Source organism: Benincasa hispida, chromosome 9, assembly GCF_027475165.1.
Source record: "Benincasa hispida cultivar pf3 chromosome 9, pf3_genome.v1.1, whole genome shotgun sequence".
NCBI lineage: Eukaryota > Viridiplantae > Streptophyta > Magnoliopsida > Cucurbitales > Cucurbitaceae > Benincasa > Benincasa hispida.
The window spans coordinates 2408974-2427127 of NC_143486.1; the positions used below are offsets into that span (position 1 = coordinate 2408974).

Sequence of the window (18154 nt, forward strand, 5' to 3'; positions counted from 1 at the left end):
TTAGTATCTGTGGCAAACTAAACAAAAAAAAAAAAAGGAAGAAAAAGAAAAATAGAAGATTAACCCTCCGTTTGGATTCAATAAAGTTTAAAAAATGATTTAAATCTTGTAATTTGAAATCCGAAAAATGATTTTAAATTAATTATTTTGTTTGAAACGAGAAAGATTTAAAATTGACGTATTTAAAATTTTGTGTTTGGATGGTAATCAGAAAAGAAAGTTACAAATTTACAATCATTTTTAAGTTATTTACTTTCAAATGCTATGAAATCCTACAAAATCCGAACATTTTAGTCATGAATTTTTTTTTTTAAAGTAAAACGTGATTCGAAATCACTTCGCATTTTAAAATCATTACATTTCCTATAGTACTAAAATAATGAAATTTATTTGAAATCCATTATGAATTGAAATCCTTCAAAATCACAAGGTTCCAAATAATTTTTTTTTTCTTAGTCTAAGCTTTTGTGTCTTCTACATCTTTGATCTATTCGATATTTTTAAACGCTAAACTATAAAAAATATTGTTGAACTTTGTTCTTTGGTTCGAAAATATCTTTATTCTTTCAAAAATTATAATATTACCTTTAACTTTTCATACATATTTCAAATTGCATTTGATGCAAACTTGAAATAGTATAAACTTATGACATAAATTGAAACGAAAATTGAGACCGCAACGCTAGGGGTGTTCGAAAAAACCCGATGAATCGAAAAAACCGATCAATCCAACCCAACCCGTTCAGTTTGGGTTGGGTTGTGAACTCTTTTAGGTTGGATTCGAATAAATGAAAATTTTATGGATTAGGTTGGTTCATGAGTCACCTAACATAACTCAAACCAACCCGAACTTATTATTAAGTTTAAAATGTATTTTTTTTTTTTTTTTTTTTTTTTGCTTATGTACAATTAGATATACCATATTTATTTTAGTTTTATTTAATTTTATAAGTTTTTTGGATAATTTATTTTTCAACAACTCTTAAAAATATTTTTTTTTTGTACTTTGAAAAAAGATTATACATTATATAAATTGAAATTGAGGTGTTAATCTTAACTTATATATGAAAATAGGTAAATCGAATTTTTACGTATTAATATTTTACTTCCTTTTATAAAAAAATTTAAATAAATGACCTAAATAACTCGAACCAACCCAACCAAATTTTTTTATGGTTGGGTTGGGTTCATTTTTTAATGAGAATTTTTTTTGTTGAAAAAATTTACAACTTGAATAATTGAATTGAGTCTAAAGAGTTCTTCAACCCAACCCAACCACGAATATCCTTAAGCAACACCACTACTCCATTTTATCATGGATCAAAATAAAAAATATTTTGTAATTAAATGACAAAATTCAGGAGTAACTTTTTTAATTGGCCTTTTTTAAAATTCACAACACGTATATAAATTAATACAACACATTTCCTTTAATACGACCAGAATGGGAATTCAGATCAATGTTTGTCTTTATCCCAATTGCCAAATAAATCTTTGAACTCACATCAAACAATCATACCACCCTTTGCAAAATAAAAAATAAAAAATAAAAAATAAACAAAAACAAAAACAAAAACAAAAACAAACAAAAATAGTTTACCCACGTTTACTTTCATAAATAAGAATTAATATAATAGCCAAACAATCATTTTCTTTAAGGCCTAATTGTGAATGTTGATTGACTTGCATTATTTCATTCTCATATTAGAATCAATCTGCTTGAATTTGATATGCCAATAATTGTTTTTATTTATTCAAACAATAAGTTATAACTTACAATTAAACTCACTCACTTTAGCTACTAATAAATAATAATATATGAGAGATTAAAATACTATTTTAGTCTCTATATTTTCAAACTTGTTTAATTTAAGTTAATGTAATTTTAAATGTCTAACTTTAACTTATGTACCTTAACTCATACCTAGTTTATTATTGATTTAAAAAAAAAACATTATTCTACTAGCATTTTCACTAGATTTTTAAAACATATTCACAATAAATATATATTTTTTTCATGCACGAGTATTATTATTATTTAACCAACTTCTATAAAAATTAACTTTGAGGGCATGTTTGAATAACCATTTTGTTCTTTTTAAAACATATTCACAATAAATATATATTTCTTTTTTTTAAATCTTTAAATATATGATTGTTTTCTCATCAAAATGGTAAACTTTTCAATTTTCTTATAAACACATCTAAATTCTAAACCAAAATTTAAAAACAAAATCAAAGTTTTTTTTTTTAATAATAAAAAAACCTATTTTTCTTGGTTTTTCAAAATTTTGCGGCTTTTGAAAACATGTTTAAAAGGTAGGTAAAAAAGTTATAAGCTAATTTCCAAAAACAGAACAAAAAAATAAAAGGGTTATTAAACAAGAACTTAGATTATGCACTATTGTGTTCTAATTCATCCTATTTTACTACAAATGTAATCTAAAATGCATCGTAATACGTAGGATTGGAAAAGCCAACACAAAAAAAAAATCAGAAATCTTGGTAACCAACCAATTGGTAGCATTATTATATTTTACTAAAAAAATTAAAATTAAATTAAAAAGTGGGTGGCCACAACTGTTACTATTACCCTTTCAAAATAAAAATAAATAAACAAGATGTGTGGTCAGTGGTCACAAAGTTTTATTCAAGGAAGTTCATATTGACATTTTTTTTTGTTGGTCCACAAATTAATATCGTTAGCAAGCCATGAGGGAGCAGTTGGATATAAACAACCCATAATACAACATGGAGGAGAAATTTGAGGCAATTACTTTGAGATATTCAACTTAGTCCAAAAACAATTGAACAATTAATTACTATTACTAATCCTCATTCCTCGAAGAAATCCTACGGGAGAAAACTATAAGCTGCCACAGTTTTCAGCAATGAAATCAACACAACAAATTATATTCTAGATCAAAAGTTAAAAGGGTGAATCCATGCCTACTTGTTGAAAGGGGGAAATTTTGTGATTCTTATGTTAAGCCAACTCCAATCAAGAGGTACAAATGCAATCGACGAGGGCATCAATCCGAGTGAACGCCCTGATGGAGACGAGTGCCCTAAGTAGAGGATGTAAGAACGATTATGAATTTGGTGAGGAGTCACCCGATAAGGATGTATAAAAATTTCTTCATGGAGATGATGAAGGTCCTACCTAAATAGCCTTGGAAATCCTAGTAGAATTGAAATTCTAGAACCGGATTTTCCATTAGCAGGGAAGTTTGTAACATGATTGTTAACGGAGTATTGCAGCAAGATTCACTAACGATTACTACTTCCAAATGAAAAACACTCAAATCCTTTAGGTGAATACAAAGTTACTGATTTGTGTAGGTCGTAATTTTTCAGTTAGGTGTGATGGAGTAGACGTGGATGCATGTCATCCACTCACAAGCCAACTTTGGCAGTTTGAGTTCAATTAGTGAGAGTGGGAAACTTGAACCTCCAATCTCTTGATCAAAGGCAAATGTCTTAACTAATTGGAGCTATCATTAGTGAGACATATCCGTCATAGTTATTTCAATCGGAGAAATAAAAATATTGTCCAATTACTATCTAATGACTAGCTACATCCTTTTTTTTTCGGACTAACACAGCTAAAGTCAGATCCTGGTTCTCCTAGCAAAGCTTCTCATAGCACTTCCACTACGAGATTAACTACCTACTGCATAGCAATAGCCTTCTTCAAACTATTTTTTTTATTAAAAAGAAAGAAAAAGAAAAAGAAAAAAAACGTCGACCAACACTTTACAATACTTTGCTTTATAATTTAATTAAAATGTGCATGACCACATAGCCTATTTTCATTATTTAGGCAGTGATATGAAGTGTAGTTTGCAAACACTAGAAACAATACCAGACTGATTAATGCAACAAAACATTTCAGGGTAGGAGCAAACGAGTCCCTACCAGACTGATGAACGCTTTTCAACTAAGACTTCCTCATTTTAGACCGAGCATACCTAGAAAATAACATGCGAGATCAATCAATTACTCATCATATGCTGAAGTTAGCAATTACGATAGAGAAGTAATTCAAATAGAAATACTCTATATGCATGCCGCCACGGTCTGATGATGGTAGCACGCTTCCCTGAAGCTCCTCCATAACCTTGCTAGCTTGTTCGATATCCTGGAACAAGACAATCAGGTAAACAAAGTCATATTTCAAGATGAACCTCATCAATTAGAATATTTGAGAGTGCTCAAAAAAATAAAGCATGATGCTATAATAAGAAAAACAAAAACAAGAAATAATTTTGGAAGCAAAATTTTTCCTTCCAAATATATATCTATATATATTTAAAGCAAGATTTATCCCCAATGGTAACATAGTAGTTTATATTATTTAGAGAAAAAAAAATTGCATATACAAAAAAAAAAATCTTAGTCTTAATAATATGATCAAATACTAGGTTTAGTGAAGAATGAAGGTAATGCAATCCACTCATCCTCATACCAGTGCTTGTAATTCAAAATGGAGTATGTTTGGCCATGAGTAAGGAACAATTGGAGCATAATAAAAGCTCAACAATTCCCTGAAGCAATCTTGCATACCTCAAAATCAGCAAATGCAACCGGCATTCCACTTTTGGCACGCAATTTGAGAACGTTAAATCCAGGATATCTAGCATTGTAAAAATGTGACCATAAAACTTCTATCATAAACAATATTTTTTTTTTACTTCATTTTCATTGTTTTGATATACTGCAATGGCACAACAAAACTCCTATCAGCGTATAGCATTTTTCTTGGTACTTAAAACTAGAAGAATAATTTAGGTCTGAGACGTAAGAAATAGTTCATCACAGGCAGATGGAATGGTCCAATCACCCCAAAATATGTCTACAGATATCTCATCTAAGTTGTTTCTAAAAAAATCTCGTCTTAAGTTTTTGCAAACCAATTTTATTATGTGGTGGGCAAAATACAAGTAAAACTAATAATGGTTTAGAGAAATAGTTCATAAAGTTTTAACAATAAGAAGTTAACATAATCAAACCAAGTAATACAATCATTTCAATGCCTTGCTGAAATAAGAATCGTGAACACGGAAAAGGAGAGAATAAGACACCAATTAACTTTATCACAATTCACGAATCTCACTAAAGGTTGTTACATAACCACTGAGCGAGTAGAGTATAACTCACTTGCACAAGACTTCCTTCAGTTCATCTTCATTGCAGTTTGGACCCAGATTTGCGATAAACAAAGTGGAGCATGGTCCTCCATCATTCTTTTCATGATGCTCCTGCACCAATCAAACATAAAATAAAGACCATATTGTATCGCATGGTAAAACCCTAATAACAAGCAATCAATAATTTGAAAGAGGAAATTTTTACAAAATCTCGACTTTGAAATTAGCATCGAACAATTTTCTGCTAAATACCTATCACCTTATTCATTTTTGGGCAAACATTAAAATTCAAAAATCAAATTTTCAAAACTTCAAAAATAATAAACTGCATACAGAATTGGCAGAAACACATGTTGACTAGATTAGGCTACCAGCTACACAGAAAAAATATCTACTTTTACATTACAATACAAAATTAGATTGCATTCTTGATTCTTGTATGGATAGTTCCTAAATCCTAACAATGAAGATAGATTGACGTACATATGGAGCAGATAGAGCATTAGCAGGAGTCACCAAAGCCTCACCACTGCATTGTTTAGAAAAGAATAAACTCAGTTTGCAAGAAATTAATAACATTTCAATTTGATATCCAGTGATGCTACATCTTCTAATATTATAGTGGAGAGTAATTAAACTTTTATTTAATGCTTTTCGAACCTTTGTTCGGCCTTTTTTGATGGTTCATCCGGTTCACTGCCTCCTGAATATATATCAGTACATCAAATATGCACGTGAGCCTCAAATTTCAGATTGTGTGGCAGCAAATATGCAAGTGAAATGTAAAAAAAGGGAAGCAAAAAGATAATACAAATCCACATAATGAATACGAGAGAAGACAGACGTTAACATGAAAATTACATTTCAAACACGTAGGAGATAGATATGATACTAGAAACAAATGTTATATATTAGAGAGTGAAAACATTTCACCATCATCACTTGATGTTTCCTGGGAATTGGCATCTGTTTTTTTCCTTTTATCTATCACAACATATGCTCCACCACCTGTATAGGGCAACATTGGATAGCGATCACAACAAGTGGATCATCTTAGCATAATAACTTGACTCTAGCAGGAAATCCATATCTTGAAGCCCTCACCTGGCTTATGTTTTCTCCTAGAGTTTGACCTAGCGAGTTCAATATGCAGAACCGATCCACTTTGTGGATCAAATTTGACGCCCTGATACAGCACCACCGTTATGTTTCAACATTAAAAATTGACAATACGGACCAAAATTCTACTATCAGAACCTGCTAGGGAAACAGAATGCAACATGTAAAAGAAAAATAAACAAAATCAACTAAGCTCCACAACGAATTAGAAATCAGACTCAAGTATGGAACTATCTGCAATACATGATCTTACATTTAATGCATGTAGCGCTGTCACAGCTGATTGGTGATTGTAAAAGGTGGCAAATGCCACAACCTGTGAAAACAAAAGGACCTGTTTGAAAACGGCAACCAATTTGATATGTAATATCTCAAAACCTAAAAGAATGGCAGGACAACTGATTTCCTTTGAAGTAACAAAGTAGTAAATGTTCTTCATACAAATTGAAGAAAATTAGGCTTTCTCGTCGTACAAAAAACTCAGACGATGCTCAAAATCCCAAATCCTTTTGTATTCTATCCAAATTCGAGACGACTGAAAACTGCTAGAATCACAAATTAAAACCTAGCGTCAAGAGCATCCTCTCTTACATTTCCAAACAATACTCAATTAAACTCATACCTAAAAATTGTCCCATCTTTTCTGCATTTCTCTATTTCCTCTTCCTATTCCTCGTTAAACAATAGCGTTCTACGGCCAAAACGGAGAGAAAGGGGAGAGAAAAGGAAACGAAAGAAACCTGGTTGCCACGTCCAGTGTACTTGAGCTGGCAAGAGTCGAATCCTGGCCTACGGCGGAAGAGGTTGTGAATCTCGCGAGCCTTAACGTCGTCAGGGAGACCGGAGATGAAGAGCGTGTTGATGTTGCTCCGGTCACTGTAGGTCGGGTCCGGTTGATTATAGAGATAGTAAGGATCGTAGGGCTGGTGAGCCATCGGCGAATTGCCGGTGGAGTTAACAGCGGAGATCGGTGGAAATCGGAACGGAATTAACTCCGAGCACGGCGGAGTCTAGGTTCTACTGTGTTCTGTGTTTCGTTCTAACTCGAGCGGGAAATACGTATATAGGAATATATTCTAGTTTGCTAATTTAACATTAGAACACATAGTATTGAAATTTATTGGGTTTTTATTAGGGATGGCTTCATTTAGGAGGCCCAAATGAAAAATGGTCACCGATAGAAAAAGTAATGGAAAGTGGTATGATATCATCGTGTGATTTTATCGCTTTGCCCATGAGATGCACCCGATGCGCCTGCTACTACCAAGAAACTCGATCCTCGATGGCTCGTTACTCGTTTCTCGTTAGCTCGTCACACGATCCTCAATGCACAGTCACTCAATATCCGGATGCATGGTCACTCGATACATGTGCAATCAACACGTATATACTCAATCATAACCACGTCATACTCGATACTCGATCATTTTGAATTGCCCGTGCCCGTCGGAGGGCCTACTCTACAGTTAATGCTTATATACAAACATACACAAAATGAGGAATTTTCTGACAATTCTCACTACTCTTTCAAATCAATTTCTTGAAATGTGAAGTATTTTTGTTTTAATTAACTAAGAATAAATATAACTAAAACACAAAAGAGAAAATCGAGCTCACTTTTCCTCCAAGAAACCCACTTCACAAAACTTGTTTTTCTTGATAGAGATCAAGTTATAAAGGCATTCAAATCATTTTACTTCACACCTCAAGTAAGTAAATGTGTGATAACGGGCAGAAATGCACGTTATTACAGTGCTAAGTTCTTAAACAATGTTGGCTCACATTGATAAAATATGTTAGATTGCGTCCAAAAAGCATTAAGTTCATAACATTGCAGTCGCATGCGTTCATCGCATAGAAACAGTTAATTTTTGTATTTTTATGCAAAATATGTGTTGACGCAAGGCGAAAAGCGCAATCACAAGAAATCAACGGATGAGCGCAGTATTACCGCAAGGCTTTGCGGTGATTTGTTCTCGCAAACATCTACTCAAGAAGGATTGCCGCATAGAGTCGCCGTAACTTGGTGGGCGCATCTGGGTGAAAGGCATAATTAATCACGATGGGACAGAAAGTTGATGATGGTCGAATCCGAATTAAGTTGACAAGCCGCTAACGATAACAACTACACTCAGCTTTTCGATGACAAATATTCAGCGCATCAATCAGAGAATTAAATCCATCTCATCTGTGCAATCATAAGAGAGAAGTTGTCTTTCACCCCGAAGGCTCTAAAAATATCGAAGGCAATCTTCAGAAAAGAAGTTCAACTAGTTCAGTTCATAGTTTAGCCTTGTCCATAGTTTTCCTTTTATTTTAAGGCAGAGCAAGATAAGGGAAGAGACACCGGAAGATCACTCAGGGAAACTCAAGAGAACCCGGAGGCGTAGAAAGCAGAAAGCGGGCTGACTCTCGTGAGAGCGAGACTATCTTTTGAACAAGAGTAGAAAAGACAGTATAAAAGCCTGGGAAGCAAGAGATTGCTTCCAGACTTTTTATTCTCTTCTTGTATTGTTATTTTATACTTCAACTTTATATTTATACAATGGAAGTTCTTAATCTACATCCGTTCACTCTCTTAGCACGCATGAGTAGCTAAACTAATCGAATAGGTTGAGAAGAACTAAGCTAACATGACCTAAGATCTTCATTGCATGTGATTATCTTGTTTTATGTTGTGCCCAACACCCCTTTAGAGCTACTCGAGAGAGAGTCTGAAGAAAGAACCTAAGACTTGAGAGAGCTAGGTTAGAATCTAGACTCGAGAGAGCAAGATTAGATATGCATAAACAAGAGATAGGGACTTAGAGATAAGCTCTGTTTGCCAACCTGCATCGCATGCACCCTAGAGATAGGTATGATATTATGTGGTCGCCTTATTTGTGTATGTGTCATTTTGTCATCGCATAAATAAGAATAGAGGCTTATGTGTAGATCCTATAGACTTATCGCATATATCGCATGCATTCTAGCATTAGAAGCCATAACATTCACACCGAAAGATGGTTTACTATTGTATGTGTGTTGCATGATCGCATAGCATGAATGCATCCTAGGAAGTGTTAGCTGATAACGGGTAGAAATAAACGTTATCATAGTGCTAAGTTCTTAAACAATGCTGGATTGCGTTGATAAAACATGTTAAATTGCGTCCATCAAGCATCAATTTCATAATATTGCGGTCGCATGCATTCATCGCATAGGAACAGTTGATTTTAGTGTTTTTATGCAGAATATGCGTTGACGCAATGCAAAAATTACGATCATAGGAAATCATTAGTCGAGCGCAACTTCACCGCAAGCCTTTGCGATGATTATGTTCGCAAACATTCGTCCGAGAAGGATCGCCGCAACTTGATCAGCGCAACATAGTGGGCATCTAGGTGAAAGGCTAATTAATCGCGATGGAACAAAAAGCTGATGACAGTCGAATCCGAATTAAGTTGACAGTCGATAACAATCACAAGTACATCCAACTTTTCGATGACAATTATTCGACGCATCAATCGGGAGAATTAAAGTCGTCCCATCCGTGTAATCATGAGAGAGAAACCGTCGTTCACCTTGGATGTTCTATAAATACCAATGGCGACCTTCAGAAAAGGGGTTGAGCAGTTCCAACGAGTTAATCGGTTCGCAAGTTCTTGTTCATAGTTTCTTTCATTTTAAGGTGGACGTGAGAGAGGAGGTTGTGTCGATAGATCGTTCCGGTAAGCTTGGGAGAGCGCCAGAAGCTTCAAGGATAGAGAGAGGGCCAACGCCTGCAGAAGCGGGAACATCTTTAGAATCGAATAGAGATTACAGTGTAAAAGCCTTGGTCAGCAAGGAATTGCTACAAGGCTCTCTACCTTTAAATTCCATTGTTATTTTGTACTCCACTCATTTATTGAAATGGAATCTACTTCTCTATATTTGTTCACTCTCTGTTATTTACGTATGGGTAGCTAAATTAGTTGAATGGGTTGAGAAGCATTTAGCTAGCACAACTAGGGAATCTTCACTCTATGCGATTATCTTATATTATGAGTGCTTCATTCGTCCATTAGGGATACTCGGGAGGGTAGTCTAAGGACAGGATCTGGGCTTGGGAAAGTCAGATTAGAATCTAGGCTCGGGAGAGTCAGATTAGAACGAATAAGCAAGAGATAGGAGCTTAGGAATAAGCATTGTTTGCTATTAACGCATCGCATGCATCCTAGAGATAGGATATGATTGTATGCGGTCATCTTGCTTTTATGCATTTTGCATCATCGCATAGGACAAGAGTAGAGACTTAGGATAAGCGCTATGGACACTTTTGCATTCAACACATGCGTCCTAGACTTAGGAGCATCACATTTGCATTGGAAAATGACTTGTTGTGCATGGTTGTAGCATGATCGCATAGTCTAATGTATTCCCAAGTAACGCTAGCTAAAGATCTTCTCAACCCGTTCATCGCATACTCAGTTCATCTCTCACACAACTAAATTTTCTCAAATCCGTCGCATTTGTCTATTTTCTCATTAACGCAATCAACAATAAACCAACAATTTATTTATTCGGTTACCGCAAAGTTTCCATAAAAATTACCAATGCAACCTGTTTTCACAAGTCCCTGAGTTCGACCCTAGACTTACCAAGAAACTCAGTGGAATTTACACTTGGATTCTGCTGAGGAAACTTGAGTGCACAACGCAATTTTACCATCGCATATCATCCACATTTTCACTCAACAAAATCAAGTATCAAGTTTTTGGTGTCATTGCTGGGGACTTCGACAAAATAGAGTGCTAACGGTAATTTTTTTGATTTCTTTGCAGATTCTCAATCTCTGGCAAATTACGACCCGGAGATTGAGATAATGTTTAGACGGAGATTAAGAGACCGCCAACAACAACAAGAGAGAACACCAAGAATGGCGAAGCAACTAGACGTAAGGGCCGCTAACACGAATAATATAATGGCCAACCTCATCCTTCTGGCGAATGACCACAATAGACCCATCCGAGACTATGCGTCACCTAACCTCTATGATTTCTCTCCAGGAATCATGAGGGCGGCGTTAGATGGATCGAGGTTTGAAATGAAGCCGATAATGTTGCAGATGATCCAGGCTACTGGGCAGTTTGGAGGAAGGCGTGGCGAAGACCCGCACGCCCATCTCCAGAGCTTCATAGAAATCTACAACACTTTTGTGTTCCCGAATATCTCAATCGAGGAAGTTTGACTAACTTTGTTTCCATTTTCTTTGTGTTATCAGGCGAGGAAATAGGCATATTCTCTCGAACCGGAGAGATAACTTCATGGGAACAGGTGGTGGAAAAGTTTATAAAGAAGTATTTTCCACCAACCGAGAATGCTAAGAAACAAAAATTAATAACAAATTTTGAACAAGAAGATGATGAATTGCTAAGTGATGCCTGGGCGAGGTTCAAGCGGCTGGTAAGAGATTGTCCACATAATGTCTTACCAGACTGCCTACAAATGGAAATTTTCTACCAATGACTGAATCCCTCTTCGCAGACCGCTACCAATGCAACAGCCGCTGGTAGTCTGCTCGACAAAACATAAGAGGAGGCAAAAAGTATACTTGATCACATTTTCAAAAATCACAAGGATTGACGGGAAAGTGATCAGAGATTAAGAATAAAAGATGATGACGTAAACAATGGGGCCATCGCATCCCTGCAAAATCAAATGACTGCGATGATGAGTCTGATACAAGGCATCGCAATTAATAACACGAGAGCGAAGAAAGGGCAGGTCAGTACAATTACTCAAACGACCACAAGTTGTGTCATTTCCGGAGATGCTCACCCGATGAAAGAATGCCTAACAAACCCGTAGTCGGTATGCTTCATAAGAAATAATCCCTATTCCGACATATATAACCTCGGGTGGCGAAACCACCTAAAATTTGCATGGAAAAATCAGCAACAAAGCTTTCAATCTGTGACACAAAAAGAAAGGCCACCCGGGTTTTTCCCGCAAGACAATAGTCCAGCGCATAGCCAAACTAGTAGCTCACAATCACCGCAATCTTCGTCCTTAGAGAGCTTGTTGAAGTAGTACATTGAGAAAAACGAATCAGTGCTCCAGAATCAAGCTACATCCATTAGAAATCTTGAAATTCGAATGGGAAAAATTGTGGGTGAGCTGAAAAATAGACCGCAAAGAGCATTGCTGAGCTCAACTGAGCGTAGCAAAGAGCGTGTAGCGAGGATCGAGTATAATGAGTATTTAACAGTAACCAATTTTCCTAACTACTCACTTTGTGTATTATTTTTCTTTAAAGATGGAGAAGTATATATTCTTACATTATTGTGGTACATGTGACAACACAGAAGAACACTATATTGAAGGTCGTTTGAAGGGTTTATTAATTCCGAGCACATTGACGTATAATGAGCTGGTAAATCTAGTATATGAGATCATGCAAGTTAGTTCAACAGAGTTCAAGATTATAATGAGGGTGACATGTAAGATGTATATTGATTCTCTTCCAGTATGCTTAATGGATGATGAAATTTCTCCTCTCGGAGTACGACCGTGCTAGACTGCAGGTATTTGTAACTCTTGAGAAAATTGAAGAAATTCATCGTGAGGCAACATTTGATTACTGAGAGAGAAGACCAACCTATGTGTGGAGCGGATGTCATTGAGCATAATGTTTGTCCATCGAGTGTCTCACTGGAAAATGACAATATCAACGTTTATAGCGAATGTACTGCATCCGAATGTGACAATAGAAGAGGTTGGGACATGTGTAAATGAGAATTTGATGATAGAAAGGGAAGAGGCTGGGAATAAAAAAACATCCAACCCAGGTTGTTTTAGGGAGTGGTCCTTTTATTGTGAATGAAGAACAACCAACTCTAATTCTATAAAATGATTTTGACTATTTTGTTAGGAGTGTGCCTTGCTAAAATCCGTGCAATGTACCATCCAGTAGTAATGCTAGAACGAGGGACTTGATCATGCAACCACAATCATCCATAGGGTTGGTGGATACCGTTGACGTAGGTTAAATTTTCTTTAGCAAGAATGACATGAAGATGAGGTTAGCAATGTTGGCCATTAAGAACAACTTTGAGTTGTGGGTTAAAAAATTGAACAAAAATTATATACTATTCGGTGTTTATACCCGACATATAAGTGGGTTGTTCGAGCAATTAAAATGGACAGATGTGATATTTTCAAGATCACAAAATGCACGCCCAATCACACATGCTCGATTGAAGTATTTAATCATGACCACAGGCAAGCTAACACATTTGTTATTGGTCACTTAATCAAAAGGACAAGTTTAGTGTTGGTTAGGGGGACAACCTACACCATATTATTGAGGATATGGGACATCAGTACAATGTCAATATTAGTTATGACAAAGCATATCGTGCGAGAGAAACTGCTTTTGCTCTTGTAAGAGGGACGCTAGAGGAATCATATGTAAGAGTTAGATAACATGCAGCGGAAGTATCAAGGATCCATAAGCATTCAAATTCACTAATTTTGGCAAAAACTAAAGCATGCTCTTCTAAAAAGAGTGTTTTAAGATCATACCTTTGAAGAACTCTTCAAGAACTTGATCAATCAGCAACAATCTTCACCAAAGATCACTGTGAACTACCTCAAGATCTTTCCCACTATCCTCTTGGAGCTTTAGACCGAGTTATGGGACTCAATAACAGCTTGAAACGATGAAGAACATAGTGATACTCACAGCAGCTCACTTCGAAGAACACTTTCTTCTCACTGAAATTTTCTCTCAAAATTTTTGTATTGGGCATACCTTCAATTCACTCCAAACTTCTTTATTTATTGCAGATGAACATGCAAAGAAGAGAAATGCATGACTTACAGCTCATGCTTGGAGTATTAATGAAGAAGAAGAAATGGACTTTGTGTGAGTATGAAGAAGATGATATTGGAAAATCAAAATTTTCCATTTTGGTGCATGCAAAACGATTTTCCCATTTTCTTTTAAAATAAAATTTTGATTTATAAAATTGAAAAATAATTTTCTAAAATTAATTTCATTAATTAATTTAAAATATTAATTAATTTAATATCAAATATTAAATTATTTTTGCACAATAATCATCTTCATATATTTAAATCATATTTAAATATATATTCTCCTACTCCGTTTAATTTGAACGTTTCAAATTAATTTCTCAAGCAACTCTAAAGCTTAACCATTTACGAGCTAGTAGGGGGACCTCGCGGACCTATAAATCATGGGCTCTAACGATTCGAGATTAATCGGCTAAACTCATTAATTCGATCTAACCCCCATTCGTTAACTAATGGGACACTCCACTATAGCTCATATTTGAACTCCCCTCACTGTAGATATATTATGTCCACTTAATAACCATAATCAGTAAGTCGATCCTTCACAGGTTGTTCATAATCACAACAAGGTCAAAGTTACCATTTTACCCCTGTGAATACATCGTGTTCCTTAAGTTCCTACTGACCCTCTAATGAACAATTCTGATTCATAATCTCTATGAATCAAGTCCTTTCTCTATCGTGAGAAGGCGGGGCCCCGATTGTTCAAGACCTGAAATCAGTACTTAAAAGAACAACCTATCTGTTAACTCTAAATAAGGTAGGAGTGAATTCCATCTTGCAAGGCTATGTCCCCAGCTATTCATCCGGTCTTATCCCCAAAATGGGAAGCTTATTGAGCAGTGCTGTTGGACTACTCTCACCGTTTACAGATCAAAGGATAATCCCGAACAAACAGGAGTTCATAGCTAGCTTAGGATTAAGATCGAGTTAACCTAGGTTATTTGATAAATGAAATAGTTAGTTTTAACAGTAAACAGACGTTAAAAGAAAAGTGACTATTTTTGTGGTCCAGTGTATATGCAAACTCATTGCATAGGATGCCTTCACTCACAAGTCTCAACATGAACGATTTGTGGATCACATCGTTTGTAGCACTTTACAACTTCTTGTAACAACTACAGAGTGGGCCGCATCCAATAGTGTTACCAGGATGGGATACCCAATTTCATCCATATACTTGTTAGACCATTTAGTAGGGGGTGTTCAAAAAACCTGATGACCCGAAAAAACCGATCAATCCAACCCACCCGTGCGGTTTGGGTTGGGTTATCAACTCATTTCGGTAGGGTTAGGTTCAAATAAATGAAAATTTTATGGGTTGGGTTGGTTCATGGGTTCACCTAATATAACCCAAACCAACCCAAATTTATTATTAACTTTAAAACGTATATTTTTTGTTACTTATAACACAATTATTTATACATATATTGATTTTAATTTTATCTAATTCCAATATTTTTTGAATAATTTATTCTTCAATAACTCTTAGAAGTAGTTTCTGTGCACTTTAGAAAGAAAATTTTCACTATATAAATTGAAATTGAGTAGTTAATCTTAATTCAATATATGAAAATAATTCAACTAGATTTTTACATATTTAAATTTTGTTTCTTTTTAAAACAAAATTTTAAATAAAGGACCCGATTAACCCGAACCAAACTAACCCAAATATTTCTTGGTTGGGTTGGGTTGGGTTCATTTTTTAATAGGGTTATTTGGGTTCAAGAAATTTATAACCCGAACAATTGGGTTGAGTCTAAAAAGTATTTCAACCCAACCCATGAACACCCCTACTATTTAGGCTATAAACTGTCAACTTGATCCTGTTTATGTCACTACGTAAAGTTATAGTACTCAGACTATAGCCAAGGATACGTTTATTGGATTTCCATAATAAAATGCAAAATCAACAAGTCATTATTATTGATAAATAGAATGTTTAACACGAACTGCGAGTTCTAGGACATTCCCAACATAATATGCGGTATTGCATGTATATGATGAGGCATTGAAGATAGAAAATCTTGGAACTGTATTTGAGATTGAGCTTGAAGAATCAAAATATTTCAAATACATGTTCATGGCACTAGGTGTGAGTTTAAGAGATTTTAAGAGTTGTTGACCCGTGATCATTATACTGATACTCATCTAAGGAGTAAGTACAAGGGAACAATGCTAGTTAGTGTTGCAATGGACGGTAATAACCAATTGTACCAATTGGCATATGCAATTGTTGATAATGAAAATGACAGAGCTCTGATTCCTTATGCAACAGATTTTATAGTGTTGATTCTCTATTGCTAGCATACGCGGAGTCAATAAACCCGTTTGGCCATGTATTCGAATGGAAAAAGTCATCAAGGTATACCAAGGTAAAAATACTCCCACCGAAAAGAGTGGTACAGGTTGGTAAATGAAAGGTAAATAGGATACCATCTGCTGGAGAACATGTCACATTAAAAAAATGTGGACAGTGTAGCCAATCGAGACATAATAGATAAAAGTGTGACGAACCACTTGATACATCAAAAAACAACAAACAGGCAAGGACCGAGATTCAAGAGACCCAAACACAATCGATGTCAAATAATGTATAACATTCTAATAAATACTTTATAATTTATTACTCTGCATTATATTGTTCATTCTGTAAAGTAAAGACATTCTGATAAATATTTGATACTTGATTAAATTTACACGTTACTCGCTACTTGATGCAAGTTAGTTAAATGTTCGTGTGGGTCTTCTCTCTGTAATTCTCCGAATTGTCCCTCATTCTGAATCATTTGCAGCATGATAGGTTTTATTTCAAAGCTTGCATTCCCCTCAACTACTGGTCTTGAAATCCCTGGTGAAAAATTGTAAAAATCTAGTGCTGCATACTCCCTCATAGGGATGTTCTGGTCAGCGGTAAGAAAAATAGGATCTTGCACTAGCAAATCTCCCTTCAGGTTTCCAGCAGGTGCCATATTCTCTTCAACCATACTTCTTCACCAATTAATTCAGCCCTGATGAACTCTCCACGAAGAATATACTTGATCTCTAGGTCCATTTAGAATTACCACATCACCCCCAGCACTCCTAAGTCGTCAAACTGCTCTCCGCGTTGAACAGTCAGTACAAAGAGATCTGTCCTGCAAAATACCAAAAACCACTCAAACAATAAATCGTTAACCAGATTCCAACGACGCCATAAACTTGTAATGTGTTTTGGGATGTATGATATTAAGTGCTCATGATGATGCGATACTACTTCTATTTATGCGTTAATTTGAAATGTTCATATAGTATGCTCTGCGTTGTCACAAGTTTCCTTACGATGGAACCAAGTGTAATTCCACCGCAAGTTTCTCGGTGTGATCCGAGGTCGAACACAGGGAAATGGTCTCGGTTATTGCGGTATGTTCATGGTATATGCGACCAAGTTTTCAATTCTTTATAAAGGAGTTTATACAGATAAGTAAATTACAGTAAAATAAAGGAAAGCAATAAAGATGCAATAAAACATAAAAATACAGTAAACCTAAGCTAGATGTTACAAGATACAAACTTCATGTACAAGATGCTAGGATTAAGGCTGGCTGTGAAGGTTGTGCAAAGATGTGGGATGCGGCGACAAGTCTTATGAACAGAATAGAAAGAGAAAGATAAGTATTACAAACAACGCAAGACCTTAATTGGATTTGAAGGTATAAATACTGTTCTGCTCTTTTCTTGGCGTACACCTCTCAGTGATCGGTCGTGTTCCCCACATGTCTGTGGTGAAACAGAGTCTAGAATAATGAACACAAGGTTGCTTCCATGTCTGAAAGTACTACTCCCTTTAGTTAACACACTCTTCTGACCTTCTCTCGATAGATTAAAATGGCATCTTCACTTCACTCTCACAGGTGAGGATGCCGTCTAGCATGCTTTAGCTAAACGTAATTTATAACTTTAATACAGATTAAGTTCTTGGTGATTCATATTGCTCATCAAAAGATTAAGAAAACATCATGAAGAAAATGACTAATGGGTGGATGGAAACAGACAGAAAATGATAA

General features: G+C 35.4%; 1 protein-coding gene and 1 non-coding gene across 4 annotated transcripts; both read right to left on the minus strand.

Annotated features, from left to right (window-relative positions):
- Positions 1-3755: 3755 nt before the first annotated feature.
- Positions 3756-7412, minus strand: LOC120086284 (RNA-binding (RRM/RBD/RNP motifs) family protein). 3 transcript variants are annotated; one of them, XM_039042843.2, is made up of 10 exons: positions 7010-7412; positions 6523-6585; positions 6255-6336; positions 6084-6158; positions 5811-5853; positions 5634-5679; positions 5161-5261; positions 4567-4636; positions 4059-4141; positions 3756-3971 (listed from the first exon to the last, which is right to left on the minus strand). In XM_039042843.2, the coding sequence occupies exons 1-10, from the start codon at positions 7202-7204 to the stop codon at positions 3941-3943; spliced, it is 789 nt and encodes a 262-aa protein (XP_038898771.1). In that variant the 5' UTR covers positions 7205-7412; the 3' UTR covers positions 3756-3940. The 3 variants fall into 3 exon arrangements, with proteins under 3 accessions (XP_038898771.1, XP_090174492.1, XP_038898772.1); XM_090318366.1 differs by having other exon boundaries at positions 6523-6811; positions 6892-7347; XM_039042844.2 differs by lacking the exon at positions 4567-4636 and having other exon boundaries at positions 7010-7368.
- A 4201-nt stretch (positions 7413-11613) lies between these two features.
- On the minus strand, positions 11614-11719 carry LOC120087455 (small nucleolar RNA R71). The gene has a single exon (XR_005484596.1). It is a non-coding gene; the product is annotated as a small nucleolar RNA R71 (small nucleolar RNA).
- Positions 11720-18154: the final 6435 nt, after the last annotated feature.